General features: G+C 41.4%; 2 protein-coding genes across 2 annotated transcripts in view; both read right to left on the bottom strand.

Moving 5' to 3' along the window:
- The window catches only part of LOC147331223 (chemokine-like protein TAFA-2), a 117005-nt gene that overhangs the window by 22319 nt on the left and 72566 nt on the right, over positions 1-22120 (bottom strand). The window lies entirely within an intron of this gene.
- On the bottom strand, positions 9778-12025 carry LOC147331224 (uncharacterized). The gene is made up of 2 exons (XM_086290855.1): positions 10592-12025; positions 9778-10421 (listed from the first exon to the last, which is right to left on the bottom strand). Exons 1-2 carry the CDS (start codon positions 11982-11984, stop codon positions 9778-9780), a joined length of 2037 nt encoding a protein of 678 aa, XP_086146981.1. The 5' UTR covers positions 11985-12025.

Below are 22120 nucleotides of genomic sequence, written 5' to 3' on the forward strand. Positions count from 1 at the left end.
CAATATAACACACCTTGAGCCAGTAACAAATTTCTATTTTGATACCAGCTTAGGCTTTTATTTCCTGTCACACTCCTTCTCTCTACTTTCAATAACAAATAAAAAATACATATAAAACATAACTCTCATGAAACTGACAAATGTCATGTAACAACTCTGTATCCTGTATTATTAGGTATGAGACAAATATAAACAAAAATAGAAGGAACATATTTCAAGCATTTGAAAAATATCTTATGATAGTTAGCATTTAAAAAATATATATTGTTTCTTTTGTAGTCACCATTACTGAGAGTTTTTGAGCTGAACCTCCAGCATCTCTTTGCATACAGCTCCTGTAATGTAAAAAATGTAAATCTGTAAACATAAAATGCATCAACACGCAGTCAAAGAAACAGTGAAGGTCATGCGACATCTAGTATTGTTTGCAAAATGAAATCTACTGAGTGTTCATCAAGGTGCCTGAGGTCAGTTCATCAAAGAACTGACAAACAAGAAACGCCACAGGGTCTTGAATATCAATGGCATCACCTTAAGTGGGGAAATATTCCAAATGGGTTATTTCATCGTTAGCTGCACTGCATTCATGCTCATTTAGCGACATCAAAGGAACAACACTGATATATATATATATATATATATATATATATATATATAGCACAAAATGAGATATTTATTAATGACCCATCAAATCAAATTAGTTAGGTAGTTAAAGGAGCTTATATCATTTAGAAGAAAATACATAATTAATAAATAATTTTAGCTTTAATATAACAATTATACATCTAGAGTGAGTAAGAACCTGCTTATCTAAACTCCAAGTGTACAGTTCAAACAAGTGCACTTGACAGACCCTAGTGTTCTTAAGTTGAATTAACATCAAATCAAATCTTCTTGTTGACGTGAAAAGACCCACACCTGACAAGAAATAATCTCTGTTATTCAATAAGGTATGAAGCACATTAAGCTTTAGTGGGCTTACACCACAGAAGGACAGGGAACAAAAAAAATCCAGTGTTTCAATCTTGCCCCATGCAGTGTGCAGCTAGTCAGCCTTTTTCAGTTGGCAAACGTAGAGGCAGATCAAAACACTGAAAACAGAGTAAGGTTCTGGCCAGAGGGCCCAACCGCAGAAACAGCAGCAGCCATAAAAAAAAAACTGAGGTTGTGGGGCATACAATAGAGACACTATATGAATTAATAATGATTCAAATCATACTATTTGTTCCAAAGGCCGGTAACCCATTTTTGCCAACTCAAAAGCCTCTACATGCTGAACACAACTAACTGCAGCATATTTTCCAGGTATAACAGAGGCTACAAATGACAACAGCTACCAGCTTCCCACAGCCAAAACACTCATTAATAGGAAATGTGAGTGGGCATTAAAAATAGATCCTGGTAAAACAATTGAAACAGATACATTAAAAAAAATCTGTCATTGTGGCATCAAAAACACCAGAGACATACTGAAGTATTGACTTATGAAACATTCATTCCTATTGCCTGGTGAGAAATACAAAGTGATCTCTCACAAGAGCAGTGTTTAATTGGATTACCATATCAGAAAAGACTGACTCGTTTCTGCCATGCTGTAAACCTGCTGAGCTGACGATCAGGCCCAGCACGATGCAGAGACGCACTCACCTCTGAGAGAGAGGCAGAATCAGTTTAATTTAACTGGAAATTCTACTTTTTATCAGTGTGGATGCTATTCTCATATTTTTGGGACAAACATTGGTCAAGATGACATTTAACAGCAAAGTCTCTGCTGCTAAGTATTGTTTTATCTTGTGTTTTTGATGGGGAACACTATGTTCTTTTGTTGGTTCATTTTTATCGCTCTCATCAGCATTATTTCCCTCATTTGTTTTTTGAGAAGGTGAAGAGCCCTCTTGTCAGTTCGTATCATATAATTCACATAATTTTCATACTCATGAAATCATTCAGTGACCCCCTCATGCAATATTGATGGGGGAATTGTCATCCTGAAAGAGCCCACTCCAATTAGACGAGAAATGTTTCATTATACATTGTACTGCAGTGACCCTTCCTTCTCCAAGGACAAGTGAACCCAAAAGATGTTCCCATAAGAGCTGCCGCTGTAGTGATCATGCATTAATTTGCAACATGTCTGTCTGTAGGAGAATGAGATATTTCCCAACTGGGAGAGACAAAAACAAAGCTAAAAACAGGGTAAATAACAGGATCTTTATTTTGAGTGTGGCAAACTTTCAACTACTACCCACTAGACAAGTGTTAATTAAAAAAATATATAAAAGAACAACAGAGAGACGTACAATATGTGATAATGAATGTTAGTCTATGTTATATAGCTGTATTAAGAAGCTACAGTTTGCTAACATGTTCACCATACAAAGATGCGATATTTTGGTCTTTGTCGCTGTTTTTTTTGCGGTTTTCTGTACTGAGGTGGTGAAAAAAATCATTACTGCAGGTTTAAAATTAACAGCACTAGAGAAGCAAACTCCACAGCATAGGAGATCCAGCAAGGTCCAATGTGAGCTGATATTACAAACTAAATAAGCTATAATAGCAGGCACATTTTATAGTATGAGATGATTTCAATTTTTTTGTTTTTGTTGTTCGGATAGACGTCTGGACAATTTCTATTAGTCTCTTATTAAAAGAACACAATGAGGAACCAAATGTTTTGACAACATAAAAAGAAATATGAAAAGAACATCAAAAAAGATCACTTTCTTCTTAAGGAAAGCACTTGCAGGTTGATATTCAGCATTTGTGAGAGTAATCAAACCAAAAACCAAGCTAATCATAATCATCTGCAACATGGTGCTTTTGAGATTAGATGAAAAGGGAGAAACACTAGTAAAAGAGAAGCTAGTATTGCTTGTTCATCTGTCTTTATTCTCCAAGCACAGTTTTGTTGTGTAAAAAAAAAAACATTTTAAAAAAAAAGCTGAATTTTCCTTTATATTTAATCTTCTACTCACTGAGGACAATCGTTAGAGAGAAAGAATATAGAAACAGATGAGTGGGCTCTCACATTCCCAGAGTGTATGCTTTAGTGGTTTAGATGAAGTCGATGTCAGTACCATTCATCTAGCTGCCACAGTGTAAGAGCCCACCACTGACTGATCAATTGAAGTCCCTCAAGGAATCATACAGCCTTATAAGTGAAAGGCTACTGAAGTTATTAAATCTAGGGACAGCAGTGGCAGCAGCAGTGAGACAGAAACAGACTTATACATGGCGTCAAAGCCTTCTCTTATTCTCTGTATAGCTACTGCAAATGTAATAAGGGATATTCAGAAACACCACCAGAGACCCATTAAATTCTTATTCTTACTTTCATGATTTTCTGGCACATTTAAAATATAATGCTACATGTATGTTCCTTTTTTAATCTTAAGAGTTCATGATCGAATACAAAGCTTGTTTGTCTTGTGTCACCTACTGCAGGTACTTCAATCAAAGCAGTCTGGCATTTATGGATAACACCACTGTGTGCCACTCTGCACATTCAGATCTAGAAACCTATAAAATAAAGTTAAATTATGTGCATTCTGGTCAGCTCTATTTGCTTCCATAACATTTAGTTAGGACTTTTGGTTTTATTTCCTAAGAAAATATTTTAACATGCACAATTTTAAATTCACGTGTTTTAGGATTTGGCATTTTGTTATAGCTCTGACTGGTTTAATTACCATAAAAGCTTTTTTGCTTTCATGCTCTTTGCTTTGTAGTGACTGACGGAGATTTGTAATATGACTAATAGATTTGTAATGACTAATAAACTGTTCAAGGTTTAGGAAAGATTTGCACATGTCTGGTCTGATGAGCAGAAACAACTAAATGTCTTTATGCTGTCTTGGTCTTTGAAAAGGGAAAAATAATCTTTCAAAATAACCTGATGTCACAATTATGATTCAACTTAAAAGACGTTTTGTGTTCTCATTCAGGTCTAGGCTACCTACTGAATTGTTTTGTGTGCTACTAAGAATGAACAGAAACCAGAGATATCACAATACAGAAAGGTTTTTTCTTGCAAGATGAGTGACTTTATATGTGTGGTATAATATTTTTATTTTTAAATCTACACACTGAATTTGCAAACATATGTAGTGCTTAGCAAATAAAGAACTGAACAGTCAAAAGGTGTACAAAGCATAGGACACATCCAAAAGAGTGTGCATCTTTTACTTTGACTTAGTGAGTATATGCCTGTGCATCTCTGTGTGACAATGCTTTGATGAGTGTGTCTCCTTTTAGTTTTTATCTTTTTTCTATTGCTTGGCATGCACACATAGATGTTCGAAAGCATCAGAGCAAAGCCAAACACATTTTCGGCTAATGTTTAGTTTACTTTGTGCATAAACGCATACAATCAGTTTATTAAATATTGAAGAAATACGTGGCTTCCACCTCATTCTTCATTCTTCTTATCATTATTCTTATGCTTCAAAATTGATCTAAAATCAAATCTTTACTTGAACTTGACTGAGTATCACAGGGCAGCGGCCCCCAACCCTCGGTCCATGGACTGGTACCGGTCCATGAGTCTTTTGGTACTGGGCTACAAGAGTTGAGGCTCTGGTGTGAAATTTATGGTTTTCATGGTTTTTATTGGCTTTTATTGGGGGGGGGGGGTTACTGTTTTTATCATTACCTCGGGTCTTTTCTCGTGTGTTGTGAACCGCTGTTATAGAGAACACTTTCCAGATGCTTTCCTCATCCTACTACTATAAATGAAGTGGGGCCTCTGTGATTACTCCTGTCTAATACTTAAATACTTTCTTTTTTTAAATTAAAACCCCACCTTGTACTTTTGAATCTTCTGTTTTAAAGTCTGGATATTTTTCTTAAAGCACAAACTGCATTCACTGGGAACATCATTTTCTACCAAAGGAGATATCAATAGAGTTTAGATCACTTTGAAGCTGTGAAGCCAAAAGTAGATAAGTGTAATTGTGAAAACCTGATCTTCTTGGCAGAATTTAATTTCTTATATCAAAATAAATCCATAGAAAATGTTGTGTTTTATATCTTCCTCTGAGCTGCCACACTCAAAGAAGAGCAAAACTCTTGGATGTATCTGAATGGAGAATGTTTATATCCCCAATCTCAAAACCTAACTCATGCCTATAAAGCAATGATGTTTAACATTACAATAATTACATTATAAATATTCCTGGATTTTTCTAGAAGCATTATTAGTGGCTGTCCACGAAAAACGTCTCTTGGACTCCACAGAGGCAGACGAGAGAGAAGCCAGGGATCCTTTACTATCTGTGGTCTCTCATCTGACATGCACACATGGTGGTTATCTGTCAAGTGGATGTCATGTCTGCTCTAAATGGTTGCCATCTCTGCTTTCCAACTGGATTCCCATGTTTTTCATGTTGAGCAGATTCCACTGATGCCTTTCAGAGCTGAGTGACTGGTGCAGCATCATGAAACACAGGATCAGGGGGAAAAAAGGAGATGAGTAACCTCAGTTAAATCCTACATTTCTATAACAATGGCTGAACCACAATCATTTCTACTGCAGAAAGATCCATCTTCATTAGACATAGGAGCCTGTGGTAAAAGTGGAGCAACAAGCTCAGTCTGAAAATAAGACTAATGGTTTGTTTCCAGTTATTCATAGCTGAGGAGCAGAGATTATTCTGCTCTAAATCAAACTGTCATGTAATTACATTAACAATGCTGCTAACTGAGAGGTATATTTAACCAGTTGCTCTAAATCAAACCTTGTCCTAGAAAACAATATTATCTCGTTAGTGGTGAGGCAGCCACCGGCACTGATCCCCTGTTGAATTGCGGGCCGCCTGAGGACACTATTAAAGGAGCATCTGACCCGTCCACCCACTGACAGCTCAATATAAATGTTCCTCTTTTTAATAGACCATCTTGCTGAAAAATATGTCGACAAACCTTTTAAAAAAGCCATTTCAGAAGAACTCCAATGGTCCCACCCATTACTTTTTATGCTCCAGTCCATTCACATAAACTTGATGCTCAGCCTCGGTTGCTGTTTTTATGGTCCGATGTGGACACTCAGCACTGCACTTCATTCCTGAGGAAATGTGAGCCAGAAGGCGAAAAGTCATGGAGCGCAGCCGGAAGATGGAGGCAAGCAATTGATAGACTACATTTCAGAAGCTTATATTTCACTTTATTCAGTCAGTATCCAGCCTCTAGTGAATAACCACCAGACCTAGCATAGCACTGCTTTAAAAGAAAAGAGGAAACTACCCCAAGCTGAATGGATGATGAGTTTCATAAAGTGTTTGTTACGATTTATATTATCAAACTGCTTGGAAAAGAGGTTTCTTGGGACTGTTTTTAAGGGAAATGTGTTACATTTATGACTGGGAGCTGAAAATCTGTAACATTAAGTAAAAGGAATTAGCTCTTAGAAAGGATAATAAACTTTCCCAACATCTTGTCAGACATCTTCAAATAATACCACATGACAATTTAGAAAGAGGCATCCCTCATATTTTGAAACAGGTTGTAGCAAAGGGGCGCTGATTGCTGACTGCTACTTCTGACTGTTGCTCTTTAATATTACTGACCTGACTTGACTACAGGCAATTTGTCTTATATGAATTCTGGTGTTCACACCTCGAGCTTTCTAAGGAGAGATTCTTAATTAATCAACAAATATTTCTCTTTATATAACCTCTAACTAGGACCATACCAAAAAGATTTCTGTATATTTTGTTTTGCAGACTTTCATTTATGATTCTTTGGCTTGAGTTCACTACAGACTCGATAGTGGGACAAATTTTCTTTGAAGTCTGTAATCACAGCACATGAAAGAAATGGTGCAGTTGTAAATACGTGTTTGATAAGATAGATGTGGTTAAAACTGAATTTGCAAAACCCCCCAAACTACTAGGCTATCTGCTCAGACTACAGAAATGTTATATGTGTTAGCTTTTGATACACAGTTTTAAGATGCACTGTCATAGGTGTGCACGTCATGCCGCTCTATGCAAGTACATCATTTGAATTCTCTCAGAATGTCAACAAACGGAAAGTCTGTACTGTGTTTTTCAGTTTCCTTTCTCTCCTGCCTCTGTCTGATTGGTTCTGCACTGACACATCTCAGCCTGCTTTCAGTATGGTTGCACCTGTCTGCTTCAGTTTCCTTCATGACGAGGCTTTCCTGTCTGCTCCTCTGAAACTATCAAACTGCTATGATACACTCTACAGAATGAGCCACTCTGAAAAAACACAACTCAGAGTAAGTATTAATATGTTATAATCTCATAGCCTAGTGTTGCTCCTTTAAAATACTCATACTAATCCTGGTCAGAATTGCATTTATCCTGCTTTTCATGTCTAGCATTTTGACCCGAGATACAGATCCGTCTTATTACTGTCGATTTTGGATTGGATCATCGGGTTTATAAGGATGCTGTCCGTGAACTGTTCTGTACCAGAAGCTGCTGAACCTGGTTTGCAACAGATTATATGTGGCTGATTGGTGTATATGAGCCGTCATCTCATATAACTGGTCTTTCAATTTCCTTTGAAAACACATATCAGAGAACTAGTGAATAATCTGCGATTTACTCTGGTATACGTGCTGCTATTACTTCACTGACAAAAACTGGGAGGATGAAGAGATTTTTTTTTTTTCCACAAGTGGAAAAAACATAACTGCCTGAACATCACAAAGAATTCATGATGCAGCTGGGTGAAGTCTGACCTCTGCACCAAATTATTATGTAACCTTTACCCTGATATTTCACAGGTTTACCTCCAGAACACCCTGTGAACTCATTAATTCCCATCCCCTATACGTGTGGTATGTTGTACTAATTATGCCAGTTTTTACAATGTATAAAAACTGAAGGATTCAATATGGGCTAAAACATTAAGCTGCGTAATTGCAAATTAAAAAATAACCATCAGAGTTATGAGCATGGTGCTTCCCTTTCTTTCATTTAATTTTAGCAACACTACCCACACATTAATTACAATATGTTAAAAGCTTAACAATGGGACTATTCTTCTTTATGAAATATAAACTGTAAGTAACTCATTTCAGAGTTAATGTTATGTAGCAGTATGCATCAAACCTCTCATAAAACACAGTCTGTGGAGCAAGGAATCACCATCACAAACAAATTAATCACTTTCAACACCGCACAGAAACCTTGTGATAAGGACCTGCTCTATTGCCAATATGAAAGGGGTCTGTGCCTCCTAACGCTAAGCTTTAGCCAGGCATAGGCCATTAACAGCAATACAATTGACTAACTTTAAAGGGGGTTGCTTTAATTGCTGGGTAAGGGCAGGCTTTTAGTTTGTAAGACCCAATTACTACCATGCTGTTAGCACTTCTTCGCTAATTGCATTCATCAGCTCAAATCGTTATCACCAGGCTCTCCTTCGATTTCTATCAAAATCCAAAAATCCTAATTTCTTTGAGTTTCAGAATAGCTAGAGGTAACTCATAATGTGGCGAGGGATAATGGGTTTACATTTGAGCTGTAATTAGAGAGGGAATGGAGATGGAAGACTTCTGGCGGATCTGTTTTTGTCACAGTATGTGTCCTTTCTGCTGCAATAAAACACTGGGACAAATTTTACTCTAAGCTATTATGCCAGTCAGTGTTGTCTTGAGAACACACTGTTTTCCAGAAACCATTGACTACATGTGGATTGACCCTAATGTAGTAAAAGTATAGACAATAATTATGAATCTGTTTTAGTATAGCTTATTCATTTTTGTAGCTTTGGACACTTTTTGTTGTTTTGTTGCATTATTGTGTTTTATATTTGTTTTGGCTCTCCGTCAGGTTAATTGTTGGGACCGTGGAATGTTGTTACAGCTCAGTGAGACAATTACAGAGGTTGTGAACAAGCCAACAGTTTATCCACATTTCCCCAGCCATTACTGACAAATAATGCCATACCAAGCATTTGTCTGCTGAATTAATAGACAAACAAGATGTCACGGTCTGGCTGGCAGACCGTGGGGATGTGGGGAAAGGAGGACCCAAAACGCAGACTCTGCGATGCAAACAGTGCTCTTTATTCACAGTGAAAAACTGTAAACACAATAACTCCCCGTTGCTCCCTTGAACCCCGTGTGCGTGCTTCCCTCCGACGTCTGTGCTCGTGCTCGTGCTCCCCGCTGTTGTGTTTCCGCACACCCTGTGCGTGCTGCCTTTCTGGACCACTCTTCCTCCTGCAGGGAAACCATAGAGGCAGCCGTCAACACTAACCCTCGGCGGGCATATACGAACAACACAGACATATGCTGACACACTAACTTGGTACGATAACTCAATGATCCCGCGCCGGTGGGAGCTCCAACACTCTCCTAAGTAGCTCCCCCGACGAGCCCTGATCACCAACAGGTGTGGCAGGAACTTCAGGTGTGGCCAGTCCTTCGCAGGGCCACACCTATCAGGCCTGCAGGTGGCTGTGCTCCATCCTCCAGCCACACCCGCAGACATACACACGTATACACCCACACCCTGCCTATACATACGAGTGGGACACAGACTAACACAGCATTGTGGAGAAAGCACACATCACCAAATAATAATAATACTAACAACAATAACAACAGTCAAAACTGGTCACGGACCCCCGAGTCCTCCAGAGCCGGGTCCGTGACAGTACCCCCACTCAAAGGGTCGGCTCCCGACGACCCAAAAACACAAACCAAAAACAGCACAACCAACCCAGGGCAGGCGGCGGGAGGTCCAGGACGGAGGGCAGAACCAAAACAAGCAAAAACCCCCAAAGACAACAACCCCCCCATGGTCACAGTCCCAGAGTCCGACCGCGCATCCCGCAGCGGAGCAACAAAAAGAAAAAATGCCACAAAACAGTCTCAGGCGGCCCATCAACATAACAAAAGAGTTCAGGGGGCCTACCTCGAGTCCAATGGTGGCGACATTGCAGCTCCGGCGGGCAGCCACGGGTCCGGCAACAGCAGAAAAACGGTTCTGGGGGCCTGCCACTGCTCCAGTGGCGGCGGCACTGCTGCCCCTCCTCCGGTGGCGAGCCCCGGGCCCAGTAGCGGCGGCGCTGCTCCCCAGGCGGCCCGCCCAGGATCCAGAGGCGGTAGCGGCGCTGCTGCTCCTCCGGCGGCCTGCCCCGGGTCCGAAGGCGGCGGCGCTGCTCCCCAGGCGGCCTGCCCGGGATCCAGTGACGGTAGCAGCGCTGCGGCTCCTCCGGCGGCCTGCCCCGGGTCCGACGGCGGCGGCGCTGCTCCCCAGGCGGCCTGCCACGGGTCCGGTGGCGGCGCTGCTCCTCCGGTGAGCAACAGCGAGGTGTGGCACACGGTTCATGACGCGCTGGTCGCTGACGTGGATGCAGAGGACGTGGATGGCGTGGAGGCCGCGCCAGACGTCCCTCCGGTTCGTTGACCTCCGGCTCCGGCTGAGCGGGTCCCTCCTCGGCGGCTGGCAGCGAGAGCTCCACCTCGGCGGCTGGCAGCGAGAGCTCCACCTCGGCGGCTGGCAGCGAGAGCTCCACCTCGGCTCGCCGAGCTCCTCCTCGGCTGGCAGCGCTGGTTGTTCCTTCCGCTCGCCGAGCTCCTCTGCTGGTGGTTCGCTGAGCTGCTCCCGCTCGCCGAGCTGCTCCGGCTCGGGCAGAGCGAGCTCCTCCCGCTCGCCGAGCTGCTCCGGCTCGGGCAGAGCGAGCTCCTCCCGCTCGCCGAGCTCCGGCTCGCAGGGCTCCTGCTCCGCCACGCTGAGCCGCTCCTCCGGCTCGCCGGGCTCCTGCTCCAGCTCGCAGGGCTCCACAGCTGGCGGTGCGGGCTCCTCCCGCTCTCCGAGCACCCTGAGCACCTCCGGCTGCGCTACAGCTACTGACGGTCGATCTGGAGGTGAAGATGGTGATGCGGTGTCTGCAGGTGGGGAAGGTGAAGGTAGAGTAGGTGATGCAGATGGCGAAGCCGAGAGTGCTGCGGTCGCTGCAGTCTGATGGGACTCTGGTGGAGAAGTAGCTGCAGAGGGAGGAGGTGATGGTGCGGTCGCTGCTCCCGGTGGACTGGCCAACGATGCAGGGACAGACAGGTGAAATGATGGCAGAGGTGGTCCAGCAGGCATATCGACCTCCAACTGAGGATGAAGGTGAGAGGCTGACCGGACTGAAGACTCAGTCACCAGCTGGGCAGCAGACTCCGTTACTAGCTGGGCAGCGGACTGAGTTGAGGGTGATATGGCTATTATGAAGGGTGGAGAGGATGAGAATGTTACAGCTGGCTCAACAAATTCCAGGGGTCCAGAGGCAACTGAGGCCTCCAGTTCGGCCTCTGGGGAAGCCCTGGGGAGAACCTCTGTCTCCATATGGCCAGACTGAGCCAAAAAGTCATTTGGGTCTGTATGCTCGGAACTCCCCAGCTCCCAGCTTACAGTCTCAGAGGGAACATTTTCTGAGTCTTTGGAGGTACAGCAAACAGTTTCTATTTTCGTGTTTACAGGAAGGGAATTTATAACACCGGCAGAGTCCATTTTACTCACTGTGGCGTCCAGAGCCGCTGGTCCTGAGTCTTCGACCAGCACAGGAGTGAGTGTGGATGTGGTTGAACGCTGCTTGCGAGGACGCCTTCTCCTCCGTGAAGGCGGGGCCGTGTGCATGGAAATCCGCTGTTCATCTGTGTTTTGATTGTCAATGACAGGGTTTATTATTGAAACAATTGAGTCTGGTTTACTCACTGCGGTAATGAGCGCTGTCGGTCCGTTGCCAGCTGACCGGGCTGAAACCGCAGGAGTGGGTTGCGGCGTAATGGAATGGTGGTGGAGAGTGCGGCATGCCTTCTGTAATGGCGGATCAAACGATTGTGCCGCGAGCATCGACGGGAAAGCCCTCCGCCGACGCGTGAAAAACCAAGCGGCTAGAGTCTCTAGGAGAGCAGCCGAACTGTCCGTGCTCGGGCCACCCAAGCCAAATAATTCAAAACTCGAGCTCTCCCTTAAACTAGTGACCAATTGCCTAAGTTTGTTAATGTCCAAAATGTTCATGGTGAGGGTAGTGGATGTGAGGTAATTGTCAAGGAACACTACCTGTAGGTGTCTCTTGTGTGGGTCTACAGCCTGGATTACGCTCCGGCAGTAATCCCATAACTGCGCGAGCAATCTCTCCTCCGTGGCAACTCCTGAGTTTGCTGGGTCCATGGTGGTTGGCGGGATCATTCTGTCACGGTCTGGCTGGCAGACCGTGGGGATGTGGGGAAAGGAGGACCCAAAACGCAGACTCTGCGATGCAAACAGTGCTCTTTATTCACAGTGAAAAACTGTAAACACAATAACTCCCCGTTGCTCCCTTGAACCCCGTGTGCGTGCTTCCCTCCGACGTCTGTGCTCGTGCTCGTGCTCCCCGCTGTTGTGTTTCCGCACACCCTGTGCGTGCTGCCTTTCTGGACCACTCTTCCTCCTGCAGGGAAACCATAGAGGCAGCCGTCAACACTAACCCTCGGCGGGCATATACGAACAACACAGACATATGCTGACACACTAACTTGGTACGATAACTCAATGATCCCGCGCCGGTGGGAGCTCCAACACTCTCCTAAGTAGCTCCCCCGACGAGCCCTGATCACCAACAGGTGTGGCAGGAACTTCAGGTGTGGCCAGTCCTTCGCAGGGCCACACCTATCAGGCCTGCAGGTGGCTGTGCTCCATCCTCCAGCCACACCCGCAGACATACACACGTATACACCCACACCCTGCCTATACATATGAGTGGGACACAGACTAACACAGCATTGTGGAGAAAGCACACATCACCAAATAATAATAATACTAACAACAATAACAACAGTCAAAACTGGTCACGGACCCCCGAGTCCTCCAGAGCCGGGTCCGTGACACAAGATTACAAATTAGTGTAATAATCTGCATACACGCTGTCACAATACTCTGTAATATCATTGATAGTACCTACCAGAAAGTGTTAAACGTTATTGGTAAACTGTTAAATTGTCAGGATGCCAAACCTAAATACATTTCTAGCATTGCCATGTCTTTCCCACATTTATATGGGCAGCCACAGAACCACCGCAGCTATTGTGTTTTCTCTGCGGAGACAATCTTTTCCCCATGGAGTCATACTCATGAACCCGTCTAACTGGTCTGTTGAGACTGCAAACAAATAAGGGAGGGAACCAAAACAAACCTGTGTTGAGGTAAAAATGAGGGTGAGTGCATATCTATCTATCTATCTATCTATCTATCTATCTATCTATCTATCTATCTATCTATCTATCTATCTATCTATCTATCTATCTATCTATCTATCTATCTATCTATCTATCTATCTATCTATCTATCTATCTATCTATCTATCTATATGATTGATTGGTAATTTATTTCAACATGTGAACAATATACAAGTACATTTAAAAGAAAATAAGAGAGAGAAAAAATACGATACCAATTACATACAAAAAACATTCTGATTAATTTACATGTTGAAAGGGAGTGGGAAGAAGTATACACTTATTTAATCCCACCCCTTTTCCATAAATTATCAGTTAATATTTAGTCAGCTTCCTTACTGATATAATTTGTAATAAAAATAGTGAACAGATTTCTGATATACTATATACTATAATATAACATCATGATTTTTTGTTTGTTTGTTTTTAAATAGAGACATTCACTTAATTTAAATATTTTCCTTTTCTTTATAGTTTGAGAAGATCATATTTGTATAACTCTTTTTGAACAGTTTTATGTTTGGACATTGCTTTAATTCCATATTCAGACTGTTCCATAGTTTCACTCCATGAACAGAAACACAAAAGCCTTTTCTTGTAGTACGTACCTTTATTGTTTTGAAGTTACAAAAACCCCTTAAATTATAACTTCCTTCTTTCAAAAAAAACATACTCTGAATAAGACTCTGAATAATATAGATATATATGTGTGTGTGTGTGTGTGTGTGTGTGTGTGTATACAAATCTATATATCTATAGATATATCTGTAGATATGTCGATAGAGATAGATATATCTATCTCTCTCTCTCTCTCTCTCTCCCTCTCTCTCTCTCTCTCTCTCTATATATATATATATATATATATATATATATATATATATATAATGTTTTTCCTCTACATACCCCCCTCCCCCCCCCCCCCCCCCAATTTTTTTGCACATGTCGAGGAGCGTGTCAGGCTACATTTCACTGTGTGTTATACTTGTATAACTATGCATGTGACAAATAAAGAACCTTGAACCTTGAACCTTGAATGTTGCCTTCTGGTAGTTCAATCCCCTCAGTTCTGACTAACTTCCCTCTCTTTGTTACCATCCGACTACACTTCTCCAGTCCGAACGACATTCCAATGTCATTGCTGTATAGCCTGGTAGTGTGGTTCAGTGAATCGATGTCTCGTTCACTCTTGGCATACAGCTTGATGTCATCCATGTACAGGAGGTGGCTGACAACTGCTCCGTTCCGTAGTCGGTATCCGTAGCCAGTCTTGTTAATGATCTCACTGAGGGGGTTCAGGCCTATGCAGAACAGCAGTGGGGACAGAGCATCTCCTTGGTAGATCCCGCACTTGATGGTGACTTGTGCTATGGGCTTGGAGTTGGCCTCTAGTGTTGTACGCCACATCCCCATTGAATTCCTGATGAAGGCTCTTAGGGTCCCATTGATCTTGTACAATTCTAAGCATTCCAGTATCCAGCTGTGGGGCATTGAGTCATAGGCCTTCTTGTAATCAATGCAGGCAGTGCACAGGTTGGTCAGTCTGGTCTTGCAGTCTCGGCTGACTGTTCTGTCTACCAGTAGCTGGTGTTTTGCGCCTCTGGTATTCTTGCCAATCCCTTTCTGTGTCCCGCTCATGTATTCACCCATGTGCCTGTTCATCTTAGCCGATATGATGCCTGACAGGAGCTTCCATGTAGTACTGAGGCAGGTTATTGGTCGGTAGTTGGAGGGGACCGGTCCCTTCTTGGGGTCCTTGGGGATCAGGACCGTCCGACCTTCGGTTAGCCATTCCGGGTGTCTCTCGTTATATATATATATATATATATATATATATATATATATATATATTAGGGGTGCAACGATATTCGTATCGATATTGAACCGTTCGATACAGTGCTTTCGGTTCGGTACGCATATGTATCGAACAATACAACATTTGTAATTTATTTTATAAATTTTCCTTCTGACGATGCTGTCTGTGTTGAGCGCTCAGTGAATCTGTGTTCGACTACTCCGCCTAGGCTGCACTGTCGCAGATCCACTGAGCGCTCAACACAGACAGCATAGTCAGAAGGAAGAGCGCAGGGCAAGCTAGCGAGACAGAAGTTAAGCTCTCCTTGCAACAGGCAAATTGAACGTCATTCAGATCTGGCGTTTGGAATTATTTTGGTTTTCATGTGACGTATGACCCTGAAGGTAAGCGAGTCATGGACTAAAGTAAAACAGTATGTTGAATGTGCCATGCAATGCTCAATTACATTGGTGTGAACTAGTGTGTTAGCGCAGTTAGCTCGTTAACGTGTTGGCCGTCTAGCCCCATGCACGGAGCGATCAGCGGTAGCTCGTTAACGGAGATTTGCCGTGTTGTGAAGTTAAGGTCATTTCAACGAGATTAACCTGAAAGCACTAGTGGGAACACAACGAATATGACTGCACATTTACGCCGACATCATCCTAGTGCAAAGACAAGTGGAAGCAGACAAAAAAAGCAAGCATGCTACTAACTTTAGCCGAGTCATTTAGACAGCTGTTAGCACATGATTCTCCTTATGCTGCTGAGAATATAGCCCAGAAGAAGCGGATAGTATAGCTTTTATTTTGGAAAGAGCCATTTCTCTGTAATAAACTCTCTTTTCCAAAGATGAGTGATTCCTCAATCAGATACAGGGCTTGCAATATCGCTAGCCCGACGTCCCGGAGCTAGCGATTTTTTCAGTCGGGCTACCAAAATCTATCTCTTCCCTGCCCGTCGGGCTATTGTAGGAAAAATATATGTCAATGCTTTTGCATTCTTTCGGAAATGTAGCTGGGTAATTATGTCATTGGCATCGGTGAGCCACTGTCAATATGTGACATATTGAAGTCGCGTTTGAATTTGCGCTTGTTTTTTTGCTTTCACTTTGCAATCGTGCGAACTGTGTATAGAGAGCAACAGCACTGATCTGTGAGTGATGATAATTTGTGAACCAATTCCTCTGACATCGTCTTATTAATCGTTAGCTTACTATGCAAACATGACAAGTGAAATCTCCCGCAGCAAGCTTAAACATGTGAGAGGTTGATCGCGCAGAGAATCGCTGAGCTTATGTGAGTGAGCGTGTAAAAGCATTTCAGTTCTGCTGAGCCAAATAAGACAGGTCAGGGTGAAGAAGTGACAGCCAAAGAAAAGCTTACCACAAAACGGAGAAGTTATGACAAATCAGACTATGAGGCAAAAAGAAAGTGCAGCTTTATGGTTTCATGGACAAAAGAATTTCTGTGGCTGCAATATGATGAGCTAAATAACCAGGGCTGCACATAAGTGGTCCGCAGGTGCGCATTCGCTGTCAAAATAAAAAACACGCACAAGGGTTAGGGTTAAATTTAAAAACTGTACTTTTGAGTTAAAATATATATTTATAATTTTAATAAATGACAAATTAAAAATGCATGAACATTTTTTGTATCGAAAAAATATCGAACCGTGACACCAAAGTATCGAACCGAACCGTGAATTTTGTGTATCGTTGCACCCCTAATATATATATATATATACACACACACACACACACATCGTATTGGGTGAACAAGTTTGAATTTCCCTATGTTCTTCAGCAAGTTGCACCTTGACCAGAAACTTTTGGTAACTATCAACAAGCTTCTGCCATAATTCTGGCTGGATATTCGGCCATTTGGGGTTCATTTTAACATTAGAACCGCCAAGGGGGTCATTTATACCCGTACTGGTGGTTCTATTGTTAAACTGGTTATGGGTTAAAAATAGGTTGAAATACAGGAGGTCACTGTCATGTTGAATGTCCATGTGTACTTTCAGTTGAGCTTAAAGGTGTCAATTTTGGAGCAGGGGCTTCGTTCTTTGTCAGTGCCGTCTCTGTCTATGACAATAAAAAAAATTGCTTTATTGTCAACAGCAGTTTCCAGTACATAGTTCCTTGGACTTTCCCACTGTTCTGAGTATTGGTCAATCTAATCAATGCTGTAAAACAAAATTATTTTATGCTAGCGAAGATCTTATTAAGTTAAATGACAATGTACAGTTTTTAAGTATTTGTATTCATTTGACCCTCTTGACCTTGTGGATTAGAGGAAATCTGAAATAAATTTTCGTTTTTTAAAGTCAATAAAGATGTAAGCTATACAATTATCCCAACTTGGAAAGACAGTTCAAAGAAATCATTAAAAGCCCATAATTACACTCTTAATGGGCTATCATGGGTATGTAAACTTCTGACCATAACTGTATTTTTAATACGCTCACAATTACGTAACGTATTATAAAATAGATATTTAGACATCTAACACATTTGGTGCTCTTTTCACACTGTAGGTTATCTAAATTTGCAGGCCTTTTCACGCATAGAATTGATGCTTACAGTCTAGACAGTTATTTTGGCATCCATGTGAGAGAGCACTAAACAAATTTACTTTACACAGACCCTTAGATGTGAGCAATATGTAGATTAAGAGTATAGTTTGAGTGGTTTGATGATCGTAACAGAATTTGGGGGAAAATGTTTTATTTTATAGTATAACAGTCATTTATATTTTTAGAACAGACAATAAGAATAATCACATAAGCAAAAACAAAAATTGTCCTTTAACACTATGTCCTGTACTAATGCAACAATGCTACAATTCCCAACTATCATGCTTGAACTTTGATTCCTCTGTGTATGTGAATAAAACTATTGATATTCTCTCAGCACATACAGTGTCCCCTTGTTCCCCTCTGTCAGCTACACAACCACACACACAGAGGATAGAACCAAGGCCACACACAGCCACTCACGGCTCATCTATAGCTGCCATTCAGATGTGTATAGCAGAGGACGTTTGATGGTTTTCTAATCTCAGGACCTGCCACTGGAAGATGGGGCGAGCTGACCCCCGTCATCCCCACAGTGCATCTAAAACAGCCCCACATCTCCATCTCAATCTCCCTCTGCTTACTACCTCCCCACCATTGTGTTGTCCACCTGCTCTCCAAATGTCAGGACAAATGCTCCACTGCCGCATCCCCGCACATCCCCAGGGTGGGGATGACCTGTTCCTCAGCCGCTTCGTATAATGTCATGCTATCTCTGGGCAAGGGTTCCACACTGACCTGATGTGGACTGTGCAGAAGGCTAATGAATACTACCACACACCAACACAGACCCAGATACAGTAAATTTACTGCATTACAGGTTTTTATACAAGTCAGGAAATTGGAATAGATACATATGATGAAGTCTCAAAATGAAGAAAAAATATGACACAGAAAAATCCACTTGATCCTTTTGGTGGACTCAAATCAATTCCAAGGAGACCTGTATTTAAAATACACTGATATTATGACAAGATATAGCAGTCTCTGGATTAAACAGCAATTAGTCCAATGCATTCTGCAGCACTAAAGATTAGCCAATTGGCAAAAGGGCAGGACTAATGCTGGCGTCAAGCAGTTCTGCTGTATAATATTTTAACTTGCCAGTGCTAGTTAACTCTGGCACAGGTTTAACAATTTTTGCTTTGCGTGATCCGTTCTGGAAATTTCCAAGAAAACCTGCACTTTGATGTGCCTATTCATCAGTCTTAGCTAAAAATTCTGTTTAAGTCAACCTGATATTTGTCTTTCGTTTTAAGTGGGAGAATCGAATCCCCTCTCTGGGATTGGGGAGCTCAAAAACAAAACAACAAAAAACCAAAAAATGTAACCACATTAGCAGCAATTTGTTAATTTAATAAACTATTTTTTTTCCCAAAATCATAAATATTTCTCTCGCACCTTGATCACTGGTTCTAATCACATTTAATGGACCACTTTTATGTTTTTAAAAAAAAGAAAAAAAGAAAAAAAATTATGTTTTATTTCATTATTTAGCTATTGTCTAGTCCACGTTTTAAAAGGGTTTTACCTCACTGTCAGTTTGCCATCATTAAAAAAAAAAAACTTTAAGCCTAAATATAGCTATTCTTATTTGTACTCATTTGTATCTTTAATCCATGGGTGTTTGACATTTTTAGAACGTCTCCTGGGACTTAAAATGCAATTACAATTTTTGCACTATGTCATCAAAATTTAAAGTATGCCAGCTGAACAGAAACACATTTATACATGCGGCAGGCCACACAGGCAATGAAAACTTGCATTCAGTGAGCATTTTTCATTCAAGCGGCTGGGTGCATCTTTGAGTATGGTTTTCACTTCTTATTATAAAGTGTGTGTGTGTGTGTGTGCGTGTGCGTGTGTGTGTGTCAGTGTGTGTGTAAGACAGAGAGAGTGTGTGTGTCTATGGAGGATACTGTTTATTTATGGATTTTTATATATTTTTACAAATCTATAGCATCAACACATTGTTAGGGCTGAAGATATTGAACAATAATAGAATTTAGACCAGCAAAACTAATATTATGCTGCTCTAAAGTTAGCTAAGTGAAGTTACTTGGAAGGTCTTGTCAAAAATGTATTTATATCAAAGGGAACAATTTTAATAATAAACATGAATATTACCATTTTGAGGTATTTTAACAGTTAAGAAGACTAATCCATATCTCATCAAGAATATTTGAATACGAATATCTTTACAACACTGTATTCACTTTTTCATGCAGTCTTCATTAGCAGCCACAGTGGAAGATAACTTTATATTTATTTTCACTTTCAGTGTTTTTTGCTTATTTGGTGATCTGTGGAAATGGGAATACAGAGAGAAGCATGAATGAGTTAAGTATAAACCAAAGAGACATGCACAGGATAAAACAACTTTTTCAATAATCAAGCTATTTCATTTTAATATTTCTTCTACTGTGAAGAAAAAAAAATCACTGTTCAAAACACAATGACTAAATCTACCCCAAGGCTATTCAAAGTTGGATAGTAACAAATTATATTATTTTGAGTTTCTAAAATGATCTAAGCCTTTAAACACTAAGAAAAAGCGCTCTGCTGCCGCCTGATTCTCATCAAGATCCATCAAGCATGAAAAGCTCTTTTTCATAGTCTTCCTTCCCTCCAGGCTGGCACAGGAAAACAAGTCTAATTTATCTAGTAAGCATATTTTAATTCATAATTTGTATTAATGTGACACATCCTAATATATCTTTTTTCCAGAAATTATTCTGATGGGGACAGTGTGGGGAACAAAAACTTTTTTGTTGGATTCTGCCATTAATTTGGGAAAGAGTGAAAAAAGTTGAAACCAATTTGCATAGAATACAAAAAAAATCCCCCAAAGCATAAAAATCAGCTCGAGAACGAACCATTAGAGTGCATCACGCAGTTTTTAGAAAGTCTCCACCATAAGCAAATATGGAAATATTCTACTCTATTCAAATGAGAGCCAGTGCAGTTTCATCTTATTAATAAGGCGGCATGGCCCCTTGTGTGCATGTGAATATAGAACCGGAGTGTAAAGCTGATCCCCGAAGTCATTTTGCAATTTGTGTAGTTATCCATGAGCCATGTGGCTTAATGCTTGATATTTTAAAATCTAGCAAAGTTTACGACCTGTAAACAGCACTGCTTAGAGCGTTTTCTTTTCCCTCTCTCAACGAGTGGGAGCTGCTGCCATGTTGCATCGCACAGCCTCAGTGGGAAATGTGTTTTTCACGCCTGTTTTCCTCTCTCCTACATTTCCCCTCACAGACACTGACCAACAATCCACAAAGAGCTTCATTCCTGCTTTTTAAATGAGACAGATTGAGCTGCTGTTAAAAAAAAGTGTCCAAGCATCTAAATAGCTGAGTAATGAGGCTCCCATTTGACCAGGCCACAACATCAGTCTAAATCCTATCGATGGGACCAAAACAAATTGTAAAGCCGAAAGGTAGTTGTTATCACGCTGGTTCTCTCTCTCTCTTGCTGGACCACTCTTCTTCTTCTAGCGCCATCTCTCGCCCTTCATCTCCCTCTCCACTCTTTCATGACCGGCTAATGAATGTAGATAGTGCTTTGGGGGATGCAGTGGTCTTATTACAGGGGTTATGTGTGCACGCTGTAAGCTCAGCATGCTCCAGTCAGGCAATGGTGAAAGGTTCAATTGCTTTGGCAAAGCCCCCACTTCAGTAAACAGAAGGGCTAAAGAGGTTTGTTTATTGGGCGCACCTTGGCTTGACCTCTGTAGCTCAGGGAGAGGCTACGTGATTACAGAAGTGTCAACGCAGCCTGGGCAGAACAGGCCAGACTACTTTCATTGGCCCTCTCTCTCTCCTAATAAATCACAGGAATAAGCACACAAACCACATGAGTGGGACAAATGCAAAAACAATGAGAGTTCAATGTAAGCCTGATGATTTAATGGTTTATCCACCATGTTTGCGCTCAAACTACTTGGATTTGGTGTTCTACTGTCAGTCTACAGAGATATATACAGAACATATTGATTGGAATGATTAGTTTATTACACGAGTAGGCGAAAAGGCAAGCTGTCCTGATGCTCACTCCAAAACAGAAACAATATGAAACATGGCTAAAGTATGTGGACATTTTGACCACAGCAAAGGCAAAGAAGTAATTTCATGAAGGAATTAAGTTGTTAAGTGTCACCTAGTTTTTCTAATTATAATAAATATTTGACAAAGTCAGCTGTTAGGATTCAGTTATAGGGTTGAAATGATTTAGATAATTATTATCATTACAGATCACCTAAAACACGTCCAATTCTGCTGCTGTGCTCCAGCTTTCACCCTTTGCTTGCTCGGGTAAGTTCTCCACACTCTGGACTCTGTTCAGTTCATCCCCCAACCGCTCTGCACAGCCAGAGCAGTGAAAATAATAATTTGTTATTTTAACTCACTATACCTTCCTACATATTTAATTCATCAGTCACATATCATTAGTTCTGACTCATATTATAACAGCCTTCACATCAAAATGTGTGTAAACAGGCCTGCTGAGTGCAGCATTTTACATTGATTCTATTGGGGTGAAAATGACTGATGTAGTTTCCCCATACACCT

Source organism: Aulonocara sp. 'chitande type north' Nkhata Bay, linkage group LG5 (genome assembly GCF_057382095.1).
Source record: "Aulonocara sp. 'chitande type north' Nkhata Bay isolate Kocher_YH1m ecotype deep benthic linkage group LG5, A_spYH_male_GT1.1, whole genome shotgun sequence".
Taxonomy (NCBI): domain Eukaryota; kingdom Metazoa; phylum Chordata; class Actinopteri; order Cichliformes; family Cichlidae; genus Aulonocara; species Aulonocara sp. 'chitande type north' Nkhata Bay.